General features: G+C 36.9%; 2 protein-coding genes across 16 annotated transcripts in view; one reads left to right on the forward strand and one right to left on the reverse strand.

The window, feature by feature from the left end:
* The first annotated feature begins 1866 nt into the window (after positions 1–1866).
* Positions 1867–4523, forward strand: tmem14ca (transmembrane protein 14Ca). 2 transcript variants are annotated; one of them, XM_079806913.1, is made up of 5 exons: positions 1867–1977; positions 2527–2611; positions 3415–3516; positions 3604–3691; positions 4307–4523. In XM_079806913.1, the coding sequence occupies exons 2-5, from the start codon at positions 2533–2535 to the stop codon at positions 4362–4364; spliced, it is 327 nt and encodes a 108-aa protein (XP_079663039.1). In that variant the 5' UTR covers positions 1867–1977; positions 2527–2532; the 3' UTR covers positions 4365–4523. The 2 variants fall into 2 exon arrangements, with proteins under 2 accessions (XP_079663039.1, XP_079663038.1); XM_079806912.1 differs by having other exon boundaries at positions 1909–1981.
* Positions 4516–19733, reverse strand: part of mak (male germ cell-associated kinase) — a 44317-nt gene continuing 29099 nt past the window's right edge. For 3 of the 14 annotated variants that reach the window (XM_079806897.1, XM_079806903.1, XM_079806899.1), the window contains 6 exons: positions 19255–19397; positions 15883–16011; positions 10334–10402; positions 9980–10099; positions 8071–8166; positions 4547–5198 (listed from right to left, as the gene is read on the reverse strand). In XM_079806897.1, the coding sequence (XP_079663023.1) occupies positions 5038–5198; positions 8071–8166; positions 9980–10099; positions 10334–10402; positions 15883–16011; positions 19255–19397 (718 nt within the window). In that variant the 3' untranslated portion in view covers positions 4547–5037. Of the gene's footprint in view, positions 5199–8070; positions 8167–9979; positions 10100–10333; positions 10403–15882; positions 16012–19254; positions 19398–19733 lie in introns of all 14 variants that reach the window. The other 11 variants (XM_079806907.1, XM_079806906.1, XM_079806908.1 and 8 more) reach the window with 7 other exon arrangements.

Here is a 19733-nt window from a genome sequence, read left to right on the forward strand (position 1 = left end):
GAATAACATTGTGATCTTACAGTACTGTTTGAAAGTACAGTATGTGAAAAAGATCCTAACCAAATGACATCTTGTGGTGGCATTTTCTACAGAATGGTTGGACGACCTCCTCAAGGTGGAAGGGAACAGCTCTTCACTCAACAACAAGAGCTTGCCATCATTTAAAATAATGCTATCCGACTTTGTGAGTTGCAACAATGCATAATAGCAAATAGAAATGTATTCAACAATATCAACAGGGTCAGCATTTCTACACTAAGATGTATCCTACAGAAACATATCTTCAGAATGAAGCAGCTGTACAGGGTACCATTTGAGAGGAACAGTGTCAGGCTCAAGGATCTGCGTCCTGATTATGTGGTATGTGTCACTTTACTTTACATACTATATGTGGGAATGAGGGTTTATGCTGCCACCTGCCCTTCCTGTAGCTTGTAGTTTGTGTTTATACCGACCCAACCCAGCCCCTATATGTGAAAATATAGACATTGTAGTTACTGTATGTGTTTTCAGTAACACTATTCAATATTTTCTGTAACTGGATTTTGATGCCGCCAAACTGCCACATGAGTTCATCTACGTGGATGAGGCAGGCTTCAATCTGGCCAAAACCAGGCATCGGGCCGTAGTTGGACAAAGGGCTGTTGTAAATGTCCCTGGGCAGCGTGGGGGAAATATCACCTTGTGTGCTGCAGTTAGTGTCCAAGGAGTCCAGCATCACCATGCCACTCTTGGTCCCTACAATACAGGACAGATCATTGCATTTCTAGATGCAATTGTGCAGGACACAGCAGTCCAGGTATGTGGTCATCCACATCAGTCCAAATTTGTTGTCATCTGGGATAATGTTAGTTTACACCGGGCTGCTCTGGTCCGAGATTGGCTCAACAACCATAACCATTTCACACTTTGATACCTGCCCCCTTACAGCCCCTTTCTGAATGCAATCGAGGAATTATTTTCAGCGTGGTGGTGGAAAGTATATGATCGTCAACCACACGCCCGCTTAACTCTTTTGCAAGCAATGGAAGAGGCATGCGGAGACATTGAGGTGGGATCAATCCAAGGGTGGATTCGGCACACAATGCAATATTTCCCACAATGCCTAGCCCGCGAGGACATATTGCCTGTGATGTCTAATGGCCAGATCCGAACTGAAGGCGGGATCCATTAGCCATTTGTATTTTTGTTACTTTTGTTTTGTTGCTAAATTTGATGATTTGTGATTCAAGTTTTCTTTATTTCTTAAATTTTTTAAATTATTTTTTTCAACTCTTGTTTGATTACTGCAGAAATTATACGTTTGAGTTTTACAGAAGACTGAGTCTGAGAAAATGACAATAAAAAACACAAAGACTGTAGTGTTTTATATAAAGCCCATCAGCGTGTTGCTGGTGATATCAAAGAGTAATTCAGATGGTGCTTGTGTGTATGGTTTTGTTGCAATAATTTCATTTTTAGAAAGGAGTGTTAAGTTTTGATTGCAGTTCTTCAATTTGGCATAGATGTGAGTTGTTAATCTCCAAGTGCTATGTCTGATTGGCTTGTGTGTATATTTTTGCAAATTCTGCAAAAAGTGTGTAAGCAATAGGCAAACTGTAAAAGTCCTTGCTGTCAGAGGGAAATCACAACGATCAAAACAATTAACCTGTCAAACAAGAAAATCGATTTATTTCGGATTAAAATGTTCAAATTGTTCCACAGTATTTTGTTGGGAGAAAGGTCATGCACACTGTTCCAAGCAATCAAAGATTTTTGGTGAACTTTAGAGAGACATTGACAATTTAGAAATTGGAGTAAACTTCATTTCCCATAAGTCCACTTCAGAAACGTTGTAACGGATGTGCGTCAGATGCGTAGATTTTCATTGGCGTTTGAGTTTGTCAGTCATTATGACGTCATAAGGAACTTTACGCAATTGAGTCGACCACCCTACGCATCACCAGGCAAGGACATCAGGCAAAACAGACTCAGGCAGCAAGTATTAACATTAATAATTATATTGTAGTGCTGTAATATAGGCTATATGTCGAGTAACACCATTAAATATCTTGAATAAACACAGCCAGTGTTTGTCAGTCTCTGCTGATATGATATAGACACGCGGTTTATGAACCAGTCATGCACTTATCTGAGATCTCTCTCTCTCTCTCTCTCTCTCTCTCTCTCTCTCTCTCTCTCTCTCTCTCTCTCTCTCTCTCTCTCTCTCTCTCTCTCTCTCTCTCTCTCTCTCTCTCTCTCTCTCTCTCTCTCTCTCTCTCTCTCTCTCTCTCTCTCTCTCTCTCTCTCTCTCTCTCTCTCTCTCTCTCTCTCTCTCTCTCCGTGTGTGTGTGTGTGTGTGTGTGTGTGTGAGTGAGAGAGAGAGAGAGAGAGAGAGTATGTAAGTAAGTTTCAGTGTGTCAGCTGTACAATAATCTAGCCATGAATTCTACTGCAGTTGTCGTTTTTAAACAGGTGCACGTTTGCAAACAAGGCACACACTGGCTGTAAACTGGCTGTGTTTAAAATGTTTCTGTATGTGTTCAGGTATTGATGATGGCGGTGGACTGGGCTGGTTATGGATACGCAGCACTTGTAGCATCTGGAGGAGTCATAGGCTATGTCAAAGCAGGTAATGAGAAAGCTCAAGAGGTTACCATGTACATTACATTAGAGGCCAAGCTGGTCAATAGCTTGTCAGGCTGATATTGGTTAGCTGATTTTAATAAATTAATATCTCCACCATCATTTTACAAGTGTCTATTTTAGTAAATGACAATCTTTTTTTTCATCCATATATTTCTAAAAGCATATAGGAACTTGATACATTTTGTCACTGAAAACTATGTCCTCCGGTGTGACACCATATCCTGATTTTAAATCATTTTAAAATCATAAAGTTTAATTAGTTGAAGCACCACATTCAAGGTCATGTTACTGAAGCCCATGACGTGTACATGGTAAGATTTGGTCTCAGAATTGTTCAAATATGTAACTTTTTGGAACCACTATAAAAGTGTTAATTTCGGTTGTCCTTTGGGGCAACACCCCTATATTCTTAATTCTTTATATGTCACACCATAGGACACATTTCAGTAAAAATGTTCAAAAAACAGTGAAAGAGTTGACTAAGTTTGTGACCCCTTATATTTTCTCAAACATCAGACTACATAATATGCAGTTAAAGCATTTTTTACTGCTTATTTTTTAACTACCCTATTATCCTGTTTATTACTGTTAGGCTGCTTTGAACCCATATCTATTGTATAAAGCACTATATAAGTAAAAGTGACTCGGCATGCCATCTAAATGCTAAAACAAACAAAAAACAAAACAGCCTTTATTTTGTACTCCGAATACCTCATATCACTTTATACAATTTTTACCATTCATCAGCGTTTTAGTATACTTTGTTTTAATTCCCTTTCCCTGCAGGTAGTGTCCCATCCCTTGCAGCAGGACTACTATTTGGGGGTTTGGCTGGTTTCGGTGCTTACCAGACATCACAAGATCCCAAAAATATTTGGGTGTCTTTAGGTTTGTATTTTCTTCAGGGCAGCAATTATTATTGTTTTTGCAGCCAGAAAGTGATCTAGAAGTGATCTCAATGTTTATCTCTCTAAGCTGCATCCGGAACACTTGCTGCTATCATGGGGAAGAGATTCTATAACTCGCGCAAAATCATTCCGGCTGGTCTCATCGCTGGAGCGAGGTATCTAACACACAACACACTTCATTTGTCTAATACAGGGATTCACAAATTTTTTGTCAGCCAAACCCCTTTGATATTTTAAGTTAATAATCATGTTAATATTGCAGTAATTTAATAGCATATGTGCGTGTAATCAAAATAGTTAGTTTATTCAGTGTTTTCACTATTATTATTTGTGATATTTTCATAAATTTTTTTACATACAAATTTCTCTAAAACCTACATTTTTTTTCTGTTCTTGGCTGTTAGTAAAATAACACTTAAATGAATTAACATCTAAAAAAAAGACAAGTAATTAACATCTAATAAAAAGACAAGTAAGTCATACTCATGCATCCAGCCAAATCTGCAAAGCGGAAAAACAGAAATATTACATTATAATTCTGTTCCTGGACTTCTGAGCACTTCGTCCTACATAATCTTTCAGTCTGTCTTATTCCAAAAACATTTATTTTATTGGAGATGTGCATGACTGCAGTCAATTATAAATTTGCATAATTTTTTCAAGTCATCCAATAGCTTTGAGTATGGAACAGACCAAAATTAGTCTTTTATAGAGCTTGATGACAGAATTTTCAGTTTTGGATAAACTAGTCCTTTAAATGTTCCTTGCAGTGTCCTGATGCTGGGAAAACTTGGAGCCGGAATGCTACAGAAACCTCAGCAATCATGATACCTAAACAGAAATAACTGCCTGCTTTCATTCTAATGTAGTCATTCTTGCTGAACAACATGTAATTATAGCTCATTGTCATTATGGGTATTTTGTATAAAATGTACAATAACAAATTGTTGTAAGGTGAATTTCTGAATTAAAGACTTGTTAAAAACATGCCCATTTTATGCTTATAAAATACTTATAAAACATTATTTATTGATCTGAGTTCAGTCCAACTCAATAAAGGTTATCTACAGTATATGTTCATGTGATAATTCTCAGTACTGCTTACAGAAAAAAATGAAACAAGGGATGCTAACATCAATGATACAAGAAAATAAAAAAATAACACTGCCTTCCAGCATGAATCACATTAATGCATAAAAAGAAAACAAGAATATATTTAAAAACTACATACTATAAAAAATGTCAAAATGGTTACAAAAAATAGATGTAATATGTGGAATATAGATCTGCCCATTTCATTGTAAAAGGATTACAGGCATTGGATGCATAAACTGAACAAAACTGAAAGTTAAAGACGATCATGTTAAGTTTTTAAACAGCCACAATTGTTCACAGATTCTTGCCTTTATTGAACAATTAAGCAGCCATGGATTTTTACAGTATTCACGAGTGTTGAAACAGACTTTAGTCCTCACGGCAGCTGTAGATCACATGAGATGTACTAGCGATGGCTTCCATATTTTGCAGCCCAGTCAACCCGCCCATGCACTGGCTGAACCGGTGGAGCACGAGCGATGAGATTGGCAGAGTTTTTGCCTAGAGCTGAGTAACTTGTTCCTTTGAGTTGGGTTCGGTCTGCTCTCCTTTTCCATCCATCATAATCTGAGAAATCAGCAAAGCCAAAGTTAAAGCTACTATGAGAGAATAACATGATGAAGAGGCAAAGAGTGTGTTTGAGTCAGAGTCCAAAATTAACACTTGCCAAGTGCCAAACGAAAGTAAAAACTGTATTTGATAAATAAAACCAGTTGGCCAGTAACTTAATTAGGACTGCAACATCACTTGGTTTACAATATAAAAACGACAGTCTGGTGCAAGTAATTCAAATCAAAGACATACAAACCTTCTAGCGACTTACATGTGGAGTATTCCTTGCTTTGGTAAAACGGTAATATAAGGGGGAGGGAACATTCTAATGCATCTTAACATTGGTGTGACAGCTGCAGTTTCACCGAGAGGCGCAGACAAACAACTTTTATATGATGCTGCAAGTGAAAATGTGTTCAGTGTATCTTGTCACTCAGGGATGGAAATTAGCACCCGCCACCAGCCAAAAGCCGTTGATTTTGTGTTGTAGCGAGTAAACTCGCTTCACCTACCGGCCACCGTTGCGAGTAGTGATGCACCGAAATTAAAATTCTGGGCCGAAACCGAAAATTTAGGATGCACTTGGCCGAAAACCGAAACTGAAGCCGAAAATGGCTTCTTTTCAAAACGGATACTAATATATATGTGTATATATATATATATATATATAGCTTGAATTTAATGGATCTTAAATGAAAAAATCAGGAACCAATAGAATAATCAAACTTTTATTAAGTTACATAACAAAACCTAAAATATTTTTAACAATAAATATAAATAATAATACCAAATAGGCCTAATATTATTCTTCAAGTTTTATGTTCCATCAAATAAAATAGTTTTTTAACAGTTGTGCAAAAAAAGATCCACAATTATCTGAATAACTGCACACAAAATCACAGAATGGTTCTCATTAAGAACATGAGATGCTGCACTGAATAGTCTCTCAATGTCTGTCACTGTTCTCCGGGAAAAATGGCATTTGGGGGTTAAAATGTGTTTTTTTGGCAGGGTTGCCTGCTAAAATTCGCATTCCTGGGTCTAAATATCACATAATTGGGGTCGCTTCAACCCGCGGACATGGAAAAACATCCCGCGGGATAACCGCGGACTTGGCAACACTGCTTGGGGCAGATAAATACCATAGACAGTAAAAGAAATGGACAAAGCGAGCCCATAGACTTCACTGAGAAAAATTGAAGTCATTTTGAAGCACTCACTTCCTGATGACTGAGCTTGACGATGTAGATGTGACGTGAGCAACCTGTCTGAGAGTTGTAAGTCTTCTAGTAGTTGTGCAAAGAGAAATCTGAATCACGTTGTTGAAATATTTTGTCCCGTTGCTTTTGGCTCTCTATGGTCTTCTCGACATGCTTCTCCCTTAACTTTATCACTCTTTATGCCTCCACGTCCCCCCGATTGCCTCGTAGACAGTAAAAGATTGCCAGCGAGCTTCTCCTTGGGTCTATACGGTACAGCGCGACGGAGTCGTGTCGTTATGACGCAATCGTTAGCCTATTTTTTACAAAAACGGCTTCTACGTGGGCGATAGTGTAAGATACAAGGTAATGGAGCATTTTATACATTGTCGTGTTTGTTTAGAAATAAACAAATGGAGTCTTTAAACGCCTCTGATGTAAAGATATTCGCTGTCAAAGTGAGGCCAAAATTAATGGGAGCCAATGGGATGCTAACAGCAGGTGATGGCTTGGTTAGCAATGGCTGCCCCTATGGAAGGTACGCTTTCCGAGGGCTGGATTACCCCCTTGATAAATACCTGTGTGCAATCCGCGCAAGCAATGGAAAGCGGCCATCGTTCGCGCCAGTAGTCAAGGGGATTGTTGCTTCTGGCAATGGGTAGTTCAGCTGGATACGTCTCTATTTGTTCTCATACCCCTGACATGCTTAATCTTTGATAGGCAGACGTGTCACGTGATAACAGCTCGACCGTGAGTGAAACCTAAGCGCTTGCGCACGGATGGGAGGGGCGGGTGACATTCATTTTCGGTTTACGTTTTCGGCTGTTTTTTTTATTACGGCCCGAAACCGATAAAGCCATTTTCGACATTTTGGTGCACCCCTAGTTGCAGGTAAATAAAAACAGCATACTGTTTCACCTGGACGGCTGACACTTTTAGAGGAGACACACCTTCAAAAAATTTTTTGGCGTTACATCGCAGGCGTTAAGAGGTCTGCAGAGAAAACATCTCAGGAGGAGCCAGTGGACAAAGAGGCGAAGGTGAAAAAAAGTTTTTTTAAAGAACGATGGAGAAAAGTAGACAATGGGGAGTCCTGCGATTTGGTTAGTTTACAACGAGACAAGTCTGACAATGTTCTGCTCAGTATATGTCATCAACACGCTTCAGAAGATGCCAAAACTAATAGTTTCATTGTATGGACTAAAAACCTAAAACTGGATGCCATAAAAGACCACAAATCATCCAAATGTCACATCCATTAATCTGCCCTACTTTAATGAAATGTATATCAGTTCATGGTTTGTGTGTGTATAAGAGAGAAAGAGAAAATGTCAGTATTTCATTGAGACTTGAGATTAAATAAACTGCTTAAGTATTGTAGAGCTTGTAGTATTAATTTTCACATGCAGTTACACATTGTCGGTTAAAAACAAGAAAGTGGCTGGTAAAAACATTGAGTGGCTGGTAGATTTTGAAATCCACCAGCCACAGTGGCCGGTGGACAAAAAAGTTAATTTCCATCCCTGTTGTCACTAATAGCAAGGATTCCATTACAAATCCCACAGTACAAAGAACAACAAAAAATAAATAATTTTTAATTTAAAAAAATTTAAAAAACCTGGCGCGACCTTAATTTTGGACCCTGAGAAGAGATGTTGACTAAGACAACTATTGTTCTGAGCTTTTACCTTCAGAGATCTCATTGACTGAAACTGAAGAGGAAGATTTGGACTTTGAAGGTTTAGCTTTGCCAGTTCTAGAGTCAGCAGTGGCAGAGAGATCAACTAAGAGCAGATATAAATGAGTTGAGAGTCAGACAGAGAGTGATTGAATAGTTGAATGAAGAAAGATACAACAGATCTTAAAAGAGCTCTAGAAACAGACGTGTAGAGCAATATAAAGCAAACCTGTGTGAGTTTTTGTAAAGAGCAAGAACACAAAAAAAGAAAAGCTTGAAAGCTCTAGGAGGAGTTAAACATTTTGTGGCTCAGAAGAATAATAGTAAGTATTCTGTAGAAGTAAGCGTGTAGATTTTGTGGCATTATAAGTGTCACCAAATTGATTTTAAACAAGACTGGGACAAACAGATAGTCCATACCTTTAAGCCTCAAACCATTAAGCCATTATCTGAGGCAATGTTGCCATGTCAGACTAGTAATATAGACATGTATAGGATGGTGGGGGAAGGCTGATTTCATCATGAATATTAATGTGCCTTCTACTATTGTTTTGGAAATTTTCTGGTTGGTCGGGCTGCTCAAACAAACAGAGCAATGTTTTAATAGTGTAAACAGAAGAAAATATTTTACAAAAGTATACACTTCAGGCCCTATTTTAATGATCTAAGTGAATGGTCTAAAGCACACGGCGCAAGTGCATTTAGGGCATGTCCGAATCCACTTTTGCTAGTTTAACGACAGAAAAAATGGTAGGCGCGCCCAGCACATGGTCTAAAAGGGTTGTCCCTGTTTTGGGTGTAACGTGCAATAAACCAATCAGAGTCTCATCTACTATTATCTTTAAAAGACAGTTGCACTTAGCCTGGTCCTACCAGACTCTCGTACATTTCATTTGTACAGAGAGTTTGCCCACTCTCCATTGACAAGCGTTTACTTCCTTGAAGGCGGGTACTCTGTTGAAGTTTAAAACTATTGGATCTGCCTAGAGCCACTCTGGATCTGCCATAACCAATCGCTAACGTTTGGTCGTGACGCATGTCAACTCAAACTAGAGCACGACATCAATGCCATCGTTCTCAGCCACTCCCTCTGTTCGCTGATTGGACCAGTTAAAATTTGATGGGAGAAAACCAAAGAATATACAGCAATCCCAGACGGAGTACTGAAGGAAAATGAAAATTGAGCGGAAGTACGTTGGAGGGCAGAGCCAGGCTAAGCTGCACTTGCATTATGGTGGATTCGCTATTTAAATGGTGGAATATAGACAACTTCAACCTGACAAGTCAGTTTAAATACATGTGTGTATTGCCACGATTGGTTAAATAAGTAGCCAATTTCATTCGTCATTACTGCAAATAGGTAATTTGATACATGCAATGACTATCCATTATGATGTGGGCATTTTTATCTTTATGTACACAATAATGATCTTTTACATTGTAATCCTTTTATTTTTAATATTTGGCATGTTTGTGTGCTGCTGCGTGTCCTTGTGTGTATAATAAGCAGAGTGTACTTGCACTGTGCACCCGCCTATAGGCGCATATTACTAACGCACCCTTTAAATAACACAAAAAAATATTGATGAGTTTAGACCAGCTTTTTGTTGGTCAATGACATGGTCTATTTCAGTTGCCTCAAAACCAGCACATCCATGGTCGCAAATGCATTTGCTATTTAAATAACGTAAAAACACTTGCGTTGCACCTGCTGTTGCATTGCGCTGGGTGTATGATAGGGCCCTCAACCTTTAAATTCAATATCAGTATTGCGAAGCCAACATAATTATATCAATATATGCCGGCCATGTAGAAAAGCATAAAAATCATGATTCCACAATGATGTCTTAACACAAAGAAAGTCAAAACATGGAGAGAAGTAAATTATTAGATATTGAATTGTAAAACTGAACTCTTACTTGCATGCTGGTGTCCGAGAGGGGCGAGCTGAATCCTTTGTCCTACGGATCCCACTTCCTTCTTCTGGAAAGAAGGCATGTATCCTCCAGAGAGATTGTATGTGGTGGTTACAAAGTTTCCTGTGAGCAGAGGCCACAACTAACGAATCAATAAAGAGAACACCACCAGCTAAACAAACAATCAAAGAAGTGTTTGATTCTCTATATTTTTACTCATTCTACCAAAGGTCAGTATTAAGATATTAATTTCCTCAATGACTGGACAATTTTTCTTGAAATGTCTTTTAGACATTTACACCCCAGAACAAAATGAAAATGTGGTGAAAAGCAGAACAGCACTGTTGCTTTATGTACCTTTGACCTGTTCATTTTGCTCTAGTGTCCTTTCTTTTGCTTTATCTGTGGCTTTACTGCTGCTTTCCTCTGAATCCATGCAGGGAGAAACGATGGACAGTACAGTAAAAAAAGACAAGACTTAGAATAACATGAAGCCGGGTTGTGCAAAATTCTGAATTTTGTTGTCATGTCAATTAAATTTTTTTAATAAAAATGATCTAGCTGTTGAATTTGAAATGGAAGGTTACAAATGTAGAAATTGCTATTCAAAGAAATTCAAAACAGTCACAACAAAATAATTTAATTATCTATTTACAAGTTTTGTTACAAAACATAAATAATTGTATTCATAATTTTAACCAATTATGCTTTGATATGTAGAATAATATTTCTCAAATGCTTTAACAATTCTTTAAAGTCCTATTCTGTCCAAAACAATTATACAGCCATGAAACAGATTTTGCCAAATGTCTACCATAATTTTTATAGGCATTTCTATATTTTTTATAGGTATCTTTTTTACCTAATTATATGTTGTGTTTTTGATGGGAAATGCAAAAAACAAAAATGTATCATTTCTACAGTTACAATTTCTATCAAAACTATACTGCACACAGTTTCCTATTTTAATTCTACTTTATTCATTTCCATTTTGAATTACAAATCTGCATCCTGTTTGCCATGTTAATTCAAATTCAGTTATTTAAATAACATTTTTGAATTTAAAAGGCATTGTCAATGAAATTCTGAATGATACACAACACAGTAGTGCGACAGTGGGACAGTTAACAATATGATTGGATGAACACTATGTGGGTAGGGGTGTAACGGTATACAAAACTGACGGTTCGGTACGTACCTCGGTTTTGAAGTCACGGTTCGGTACGGGTTCGGTACAGCAGTTTTAAAAAATGGCTTTTTATTTATTTTTTATTAAACAGTGGTTTACTGAAAAAATTGTGTCTGTCCTTAAATGAATTAAATTATAACTAAAAGTTTCTTAAGGATAATGCTGTAAACTATAAACTATATAGGGAGCCCTTACTTGCACATTATTACTATAATATTAAAGGTTAACAACAGAGCCCAAACTATGAGCCTATATTCAGCTGATATTCATGTTTAGTTATAGGATAATCAACACTCAAATAACACATTGTGTGCAAACATGTAAACTTCACATAAGGCAGTTTTTGCATTAATTTAATTATAAAATTATGTTTTTCTCCAATTCGTTGTTGAAATATAATCTTAGTGACTGTCATTTTTAAGGATGCACCGGTTGACCGGCCAAAAACCGGAACTGGACGGTTTTTGCTTCTAGTGCGTGATCGGCAACCGGCCGGTTTTCTTTGTATTTTTCTGCCGATTTTTCCGGAAGTGCGCCCGCGTGCACATACGCCTATATTGCAATCATTTGCGAACATGTCACTTGTGTGTTATAAACGGAAACTGGAGAACTGAGGGAAGAGACGAGATATATGCTGAAGGGAATGAAGAGCCGCTTTCCTGCGCGAGCTGAAGTTGCGCGAGCTTACCTCTCCGCGCCCTGCACAAGCGTAGATAGTGAGCGTTTGTTCAGCTCAGCTTCTCACGTGTTGGATCGGATGAGAACGAAACAGACTAACTTGTGACAAAGCCGAAATACTTCTTTTTGTAGCCTAAAGAAGAACATGCATGCACTTTTGAAATGAAATTCTATCAGTTCTGTAGCCTATAGGATGATCATTTTTATTTTACCTTAAAATTACATTGACTTAATTTGATTTAAAAAGCACCTGCCTTAGCATCTTAGTTTTTTTCGTTGCACTAAACCTTATTTGATTTACAATTATATTTAACCAGGGCTCTGAACCGGTTCAAGGAACGAAAACGAAAACCGGAAACGAACAGAATTTTAAGAGGAACAAAAACGAAATCAAAATCAATTTGAATCGTTCTGAACAGAAACGTTAATTTGAAATGACCATTAACCGGTTAATAACGTTATTTTATCGTTCTCTTTAATATTTTAATTTGGAAGTGACCAATCATGAATTGAGTAGTACAGCATGTGACGTTGACGTATCAAGCGTGAGTGAAATGCCCGCGCACCAGTCATCTATGAATCTACCGGTTACGCAAGTCAGTATAGAGCGTGCATTTTCATGCCTCAAGTACATTTCTTTCCCCGCTGAGGTCTACAATGAATGTGCAGGTATTGGAGGACATTCTTTTCGAACGTTTAAATAAGCAGTACGGACTTTAAGCTCAAATAGTCTGATTTAGGCTAGTTTGTGGATTTCGTTTAAGCCTATCCAAGTAAGCTACTAGCATCTATCAAACATTTTTCCTATAGTCTTTCAGATTGCCTATACAGGACAGGTCAATGTTTTCTATATAGATGGTTGATGCTTCGTATTAAATGGTATGTTATATTGCATGAAATGATCAAGCTTTATTAGCTGACTGAATTTGATTATGTGATGCAAGGACGTGTTGCACAGTGTTTGCTTTGAAATTAGCAGTTGACGGTGCATTAAAAGAGCAATGGTTATCCAGTTTATTTATTCTTTATTCATGCAATTTTTAAAACAAGTCGTGTTGAAAAAAAGTTATGTACAAAGAATGTTATCACTCTTCTGAAAAGAATAGGCATATAGAGGGCCACTTTCCGCTCCATTAAAACAGGTCAATATTTGTCCCGCTGTTTATGCTTTGTAATTAATGCATGTATTTCTGTTGTGGTTTTAAAAATGTTATGAAATAAATATTCAAGTTTAATTACCATGCGTTATATTATTATTGAGTGAAAATAAGTCTATTTATACATATTTGTTTAAAGTATAGGCTAAATTAAAATAACGTTATTAACCGGTATTTTTTTAAATTAAACCGTTTTCGGAACAGTAATGTTTATTGAGGAACGCAAAAACGGAAACGCTATAATATCGATTCTGCTCGGAGTGAACCGATTGATATTTTTTTTCCGTTTTTAAGCCCTGTATTTAACAATTAAATACTTTGGTTTTATTTAATTTCACTGGTAAAGACTTTTTTTCTTTACACTGAATTTAAAAACAAATGCTGATTTAAGTAACATCTTTGTTTGGATTGCAGAATATGCAGTTGTTGCCTTTAATTTCACCTTTCAGCCTTTTAATTTCCAATTCAATTTCCCGTTAATTTCAGATTGCGGACTTGATTTCATTAGCCAAAAGCCAATTTAGCCTGTTAAATACCAAATAAACATCTTGCTCATGTATACTTTAGTTCTTTTATTGTGTAAAAAAAAAAAAAAAAAAAAAAAAACGGAAATCGGTATTGGAATCAGCCAGTTTTCTTGAAAAAAAAACGGTATCGGAATCGGCCATGTCAAATCATGATCGGTGCATCACTAGTTATTTTCATGACAGATTTATCTAAACATAGCATTAAATAAGCAAGACATATACACATATATATATATTTATACATATACATATACACATATATATATATATATATATATATATATATATATATATATATATATATATATAGGCTAATATAGTGCACATATTTAGTAAAAGAGTTGATTTCTCTAGTGAATTAACAGCTGTGGACACTGAATCAAATGACTTAAATGATGCTGCGTGACATTGTTTACAAGCTGTTTGACGTCTTTCCGTGATTGAAACACTGATTGAGCGATTACACGACATATGATACGTTTCAGTAAGTGTTATTCTCAACTAAGATATTAATTTGTGTTTATTCTTCTGGAAGAGATGATTGCGTTCACTCGCGCGGCCGCTTGAATTGACGCACCTATACAGTGATCAGTCGTCACATTAAAGAGCGTCAAAACGGCATTTATCGTTTGAGTTTCGTGATAAATTGGACTGAATACTTAATATGTTCGAGTGGGAACAAGGATTGAATTGTGTTCCGTGCTTAAAACAAGCCGACTGTTAACTGTTAAAGATTGCATTCGTAACCGTTCGGTACACACGCGCACCGAACCGAAAGCCCTGTACCGAAACGGTTCGGAACGAATACGTGTACCGTTACACCCCTATATGTGGGGTCTCATAATTCTAAGCAAATTAGCAAGACAAATACTAGGCTAAAACTACTAAGCTATGGGCTAAGGGAGTTTTGCGTTGGTTGCTACAATGCCTCATTTACTTATCTTAGAATGCATAAAGGAGGACTCATGGTCCTTTTTGGTTTTAAAACTATGATAAAAAACATTTGTTTATTCAATGTTTCACTTATTCTTGTGTTTCTGAAAAAACTGTTTCTGATCCTGGTCATATTTATTGGTCAAAGGATGAGACGATTTTAAAGGTTTCAACCCCAAGGTTGCATACATAAAGGCAGTAAAATGTCCTTTACTTACTCATTCACATTCTACAAGAAATGTCAGGAAGGAGTGAACATTTTGACTACAGCAATCTTTATGCCTGCTACAGACTGTGAGATTTCACAATCCTATAAGATCACTACAAATTACACTGTACATGACATGAATCTAATAAACTTAAACGGCTATACGATGTCACCTATTGGATCGTAGGCTATGACGCAAGTTAGTATAGAATAATAAAACGTCATCAGCATGCGCTAGTGGTAAACAAATAGAGCAAGAGGAATCACACTTGTGATTCAATTGTGGCAATTGTGGGTTTTAATGTGCACTGAAAAAAAGAAGCGAAGGAGGAGAATGTGGACTCAGTCATTGTTAGGGAAAAGAGGCCAACTTGGCATGCACATTTTTTTAATGGAGCTTGAGGTAAGTATTTTTAAGTTTTAGTGCCATGTCGAGTTGATCAATATGTCATGTCATGTTGCATTTTATATTTGCAAGTCAGTAGATGTTGGTCGTAGCAGTCGTGCTAATAAATCATGCCATTCGCGCGTAGTTGGACGCTTGAACATTTTGAGTTTACTCGCTTCATTCGCACGTGACACTTCACAACTGACGCAAATTCGCGTCATGGAAGGGGCTTCTGCCAGGCAGCTCCAGTCTCGTTACGAAATGGCTGACATGGATTGTTTTAAAATACGGCGAATAAACTCATTTTGCCGGCTTTAGCTAGCTTGTAGTCTCAATATGTGTATATATATATATATATATATATATAGCTCAAATTGAGTAAAGAGTGCTTTTTACAACTTACCAGACTGTCCGACCTCCTCACTCACTTTCTTCCAAGCAAGATCCTTTTTATTCCTGTTTCTTTAAAGTACGAAGATGTATCGTACAGCTCCGGGTATCCACATATGATTTTGTCCTCATTGTTGTCACTACTACAGCAAGCTCCTGATTGGTTAACGCGATACAAATATCTGCCATAGTTCAGATTTTTCAAATTGCCCGAAACGCTCAATTCACGCCGCAGAATGTCTATTCTGTTCTTAGCATTGACTTAACATGTCTGGTGTGAACGCACCATAAGAGTTACAATTCAGGTTTAAAGGGTTAAAAGACCTCAAGCACTGTGTCTTAAAATAATTGCACATGAATTTGAGTAAAAAAAATAGTGTATTGCGTATTGTTGAAGTCTGATGATATGATATGAGGTGTGTGGCTGTGTGCTCACCTGGGCTGATTCTGGACACTGACGCTCCTCCAATGGGTGCGAGAGGTTTGTTCATCAGAGCTGAGGTGTCCCACAAATCTTGTTGAGACTCCTTGTTGCTCAGCGATGGTGTGTTCTTGCTTATTAACCCTAAGATTGACAGAATCAATGAGTAAAAACTCTGACTAATTTAAGCAAAATAGCCGAAAAGGGTTTTCACACACAAAGCAATTTGCTGCATGAAAGGAATATATGTTTACAATTCCTTAGCTTTTAATGATTTATGTCTCAACAAAGTCGATGTGGCTCAACAAAGTTGAGAAATGTAAACCTTCAAGCAAATGATATGAAGATTGTATTGACAGTCGCCACTTGTGATTTGTCTCCTGCAAGACACTGAAATATGTAGTAGAAAACCCATGAAAGATGTACATTATTTAAAAAAATCCATTATATATTTGGACAATGGGCGGCGCCATTTTGTTTGCGTTCTAGGTCGATGACGTAGATTTATGTAATTGCATTTAAAACACACTCAAACACACGTGTGTGTGTGCTCGCCGATCTGTTTGTGTGTGTGAGTTTGTGTGCACAACCAAGCAATTGATTGGTTTTGTTTAACTCTGAAACATTTTTCGAGTTGTGTTGTGGTAAAAATAGCTACAGGTAGCGCCAGTTGATTGCAGAGTGCAACCATTCTATGTCATCGACCTAGAACGCAAACAAAATGGCGCCGCCCATTGTCCAAATATATAATGGATTTTTTAAATAACATAGATCTTTCATGGGTTTTATACTACATATTTCAGTAATAGACATCATTTGTTATATTAAGCCATACAAGTCTTAAAACCAGGAGATCCCTTTAAGACCTTTTTAAGACCAATTATTTGGATATTTAGTTGAAAATGTAGTGTCCCCAACTGAGCAAGCCAAGCCAAAGGCTCCATCAGGTGGGATAATGGAGAAAAATAAACCTTGGGAGAAACCAGGCTCAGTCGGGGTGCTAGTTCTCCACTGGCCAATTAACAAACAGTGTATGATTATTATTCTGGCAACTTTCTTTCTCAGAAAATAATTGAAAAAAATAAACATTTTCTGCAGTGCATGCAATTTAATTTTGCAAATAAATTTAGAGCCCTATGAAATCGGTTTTATTTAATTTTTTTATAGTTTATTCCGTTTTATTTTTTCTGGACTCTGCTTTAATGGTTAGATTAAATTTGACTGACTTTCATTCATCTTCGTACCACAAATGAAGATTTTTTTAATGAAATCGGAAAGATTTCTGTCCCTCCATTGACAGTCTAAGCAAATTCCACTTTGACGCTTCAAAAAGTTCATAAAGAGATCGTAAAACGAATTCATATGAATCAAGCAGTTTATTCCAAATTTTCAGAAGAGACTCTATCGCTTTATATGAAGAACGAAAGTCTTACGGTTTGGAATGACATTAGGGTGAGTAAATGATGACAATTAAAAATTTTGGGTGAACGACCCCTTTAAGTGTTGTGATTAGGGATGCCACAATTCTCAATATAATATTGAACCGCTCGGTACGGCATTCACGGTTCAATACGCGCTTGTGAATTGCGTTTTTTTTTTCGGTATTGCATTTAATTAATTATTTTTCTACAAATTATATAATTTGCCTCCATCCCAATATACAATATACAACAACGCGACATACATTCACATCACACGTTAGTGGTAGAGTTATACTCACGGAACACTATAGTTATTCACAATTACGAAAGTTCATTATTTGCATGCGTTTTAAAGCCTTGCCGGTTTCATTCGCGTGCACGGTTTTAACATGCGTTTTTCAGAGCGTGCGCATTAAACGCCTGTCAAACACGTGATTAAAGGACTAAATAGTCGTCTTACTGCGCTAATACTGTCAAATACACACATGGTTAACATAAACACAGTCGGTTATGTCTAAAGTGAAAGTAAAATCGCGTGTTTGAATATTAGATGCACGCAGGTCTTAAAGGGGCTATATGCAACTTTTTCCCCAAAATAAACGTAACAATAGCCTTTTTATTTTACCATTTATGACTCAAACATCTCCTGATGAGCCTACTGACACCTTGTCCGCTCACAGTGGGTGCACCTATAAGCCTGTATCCTATTTTTCCTATTTTCTGGCGGGTCGTCTTTTCCCGCGCTGTCTGCGGATGTGACGTCACCACCGCTGCGAGAGCGATCAGAAAATGAGAGCAGTTCTGTTTTTTGGCCACAGGTGTCAGTCGCGAGTTTAAATTTCAGAAAAACGCATATAGCCCCTTTAAATTGACAATAGTGCAGTAGTGAACACGCAGTCCTTAAAGGGACAGTTCACCTCTAAAATTATGTCATCATTTACTCACTCTAATATTGTTTCAAACCTATATTCATTTCTCGATGACAGAATTTTCATTTTTGAATGAATTATTTATTATTTATTTCTATTATTTTGAATGACTATCCCTTTAATGTTAATACAACAACAAAAGACAAAGAGAAAATCTCTCATTACTCTTGACTGAAAAACTAATACAGTAGCTAAGAATCAATGTATATTTTATAGTGAAGTCTATGTAGTGTTTTATTTTTACATTCATTCATTCATTCATTCAATTTCATACTTTAATGCTGCTGTACAGCTCTGAGCTGCCAGTGTAAATCTTATATATATTTTTTTTTTATATTATAAAATACACTAGGAATACAAGGAATAGTAAGTTTTAAGTTTAAGGTAGGTTTTTCAATTCTTTTAAGTAAAATAAAGAAAGAGTATTGCAATAAAAAATAGTCTTTTTTCTCCTTAACCTCTTGCTGTTCCTGTCGCCTAAGAATAGAATAACAAAAAATTTATGTGACAAGCCATCAGAACCGAACCGAACCGGAAACCGTGGTTAAAAACCGAGGTATGTATTGAACCGTGGACAAACTGTATTGTTGCATCCCTAGTTCTGATCTACTTTTGATTTATTCATCCAAAATTTGACAAATTCCATGACATTCTGCATTATACAGTAAATAAAAATTTTATGAATGGATTCTGCAATTCCGTCCACGTTTCCTGCATCGCAGAAATCATGGGGCCCTAATTTAATGCAATGATATTGAATTTAAGACTTTCTGATCCAATTTAAGACCAATTTTAGAGGCCTTAAATTGTGGAAGGTCAAATTAAAACTTTTTAAGACCCACGGAAACCCTGACGCAGGGTTATTCATTTTAAAGACGTGTGGAAAGCTGTGTCAGGAATTGCATTGTGCTTGGGTTTGATATGCATTTACAATCATTCATCTTGTTCATGATATGATGTATTGTGCACCGCTTGCTATTTATACACAAAAGATCAATCACCACCCATGAAGTGACTAAATCAAACTGAAATCTTACCTGGCAGGTATCTGGACTGGCGCAGGTAATGTTGTCTGGCTGAAGAGGTGCTATGGTGACTAGAGTCTGGTTGGTTCAGTCTGCTGGTGTTCGGTAACTTGGTTACAGTGCTAAATGTGTAAAGGGGTTTCGGGTCCTTGGGCCTAGTTTTTCATAGCATAAAAAGAGGAATGAGTCAAATCTGAAATGAAATTGGAATGGAAAGTGCAATAGAGAAAGAATACAGAGGTTTGAGCCCTGTTCTCAAACCTAGTCAGCAGCCATGATACTAGATATTATTTGTAGGTTTCATAGGCACGTTCCCAACACAGACTGCTAAAAAGCAGCAACATTATGTAGCTTTATAAAAAACTTAATTATGGACAAAATGTAAGGTAGCAGGTCCCAGAACATTTTTATCTATTTAAAAATGGTGGAATGTAGAGTCAAAAGAAAAGTGTTTCTTTTTAGTACTAAAACATATTGATAAAAATAGTTTA

Source organism: Gobio gobio (assembly GCF_949357685.1).
Source record: "Gobio gobio genome assembly, chromosome: 23".
NCBI classification, from domain to species: Eukaryota; Metazoa; Chordata; class Actinopteri; order Cypriniformes; family Gobionidae; genus Gobio; species Gobio gobio.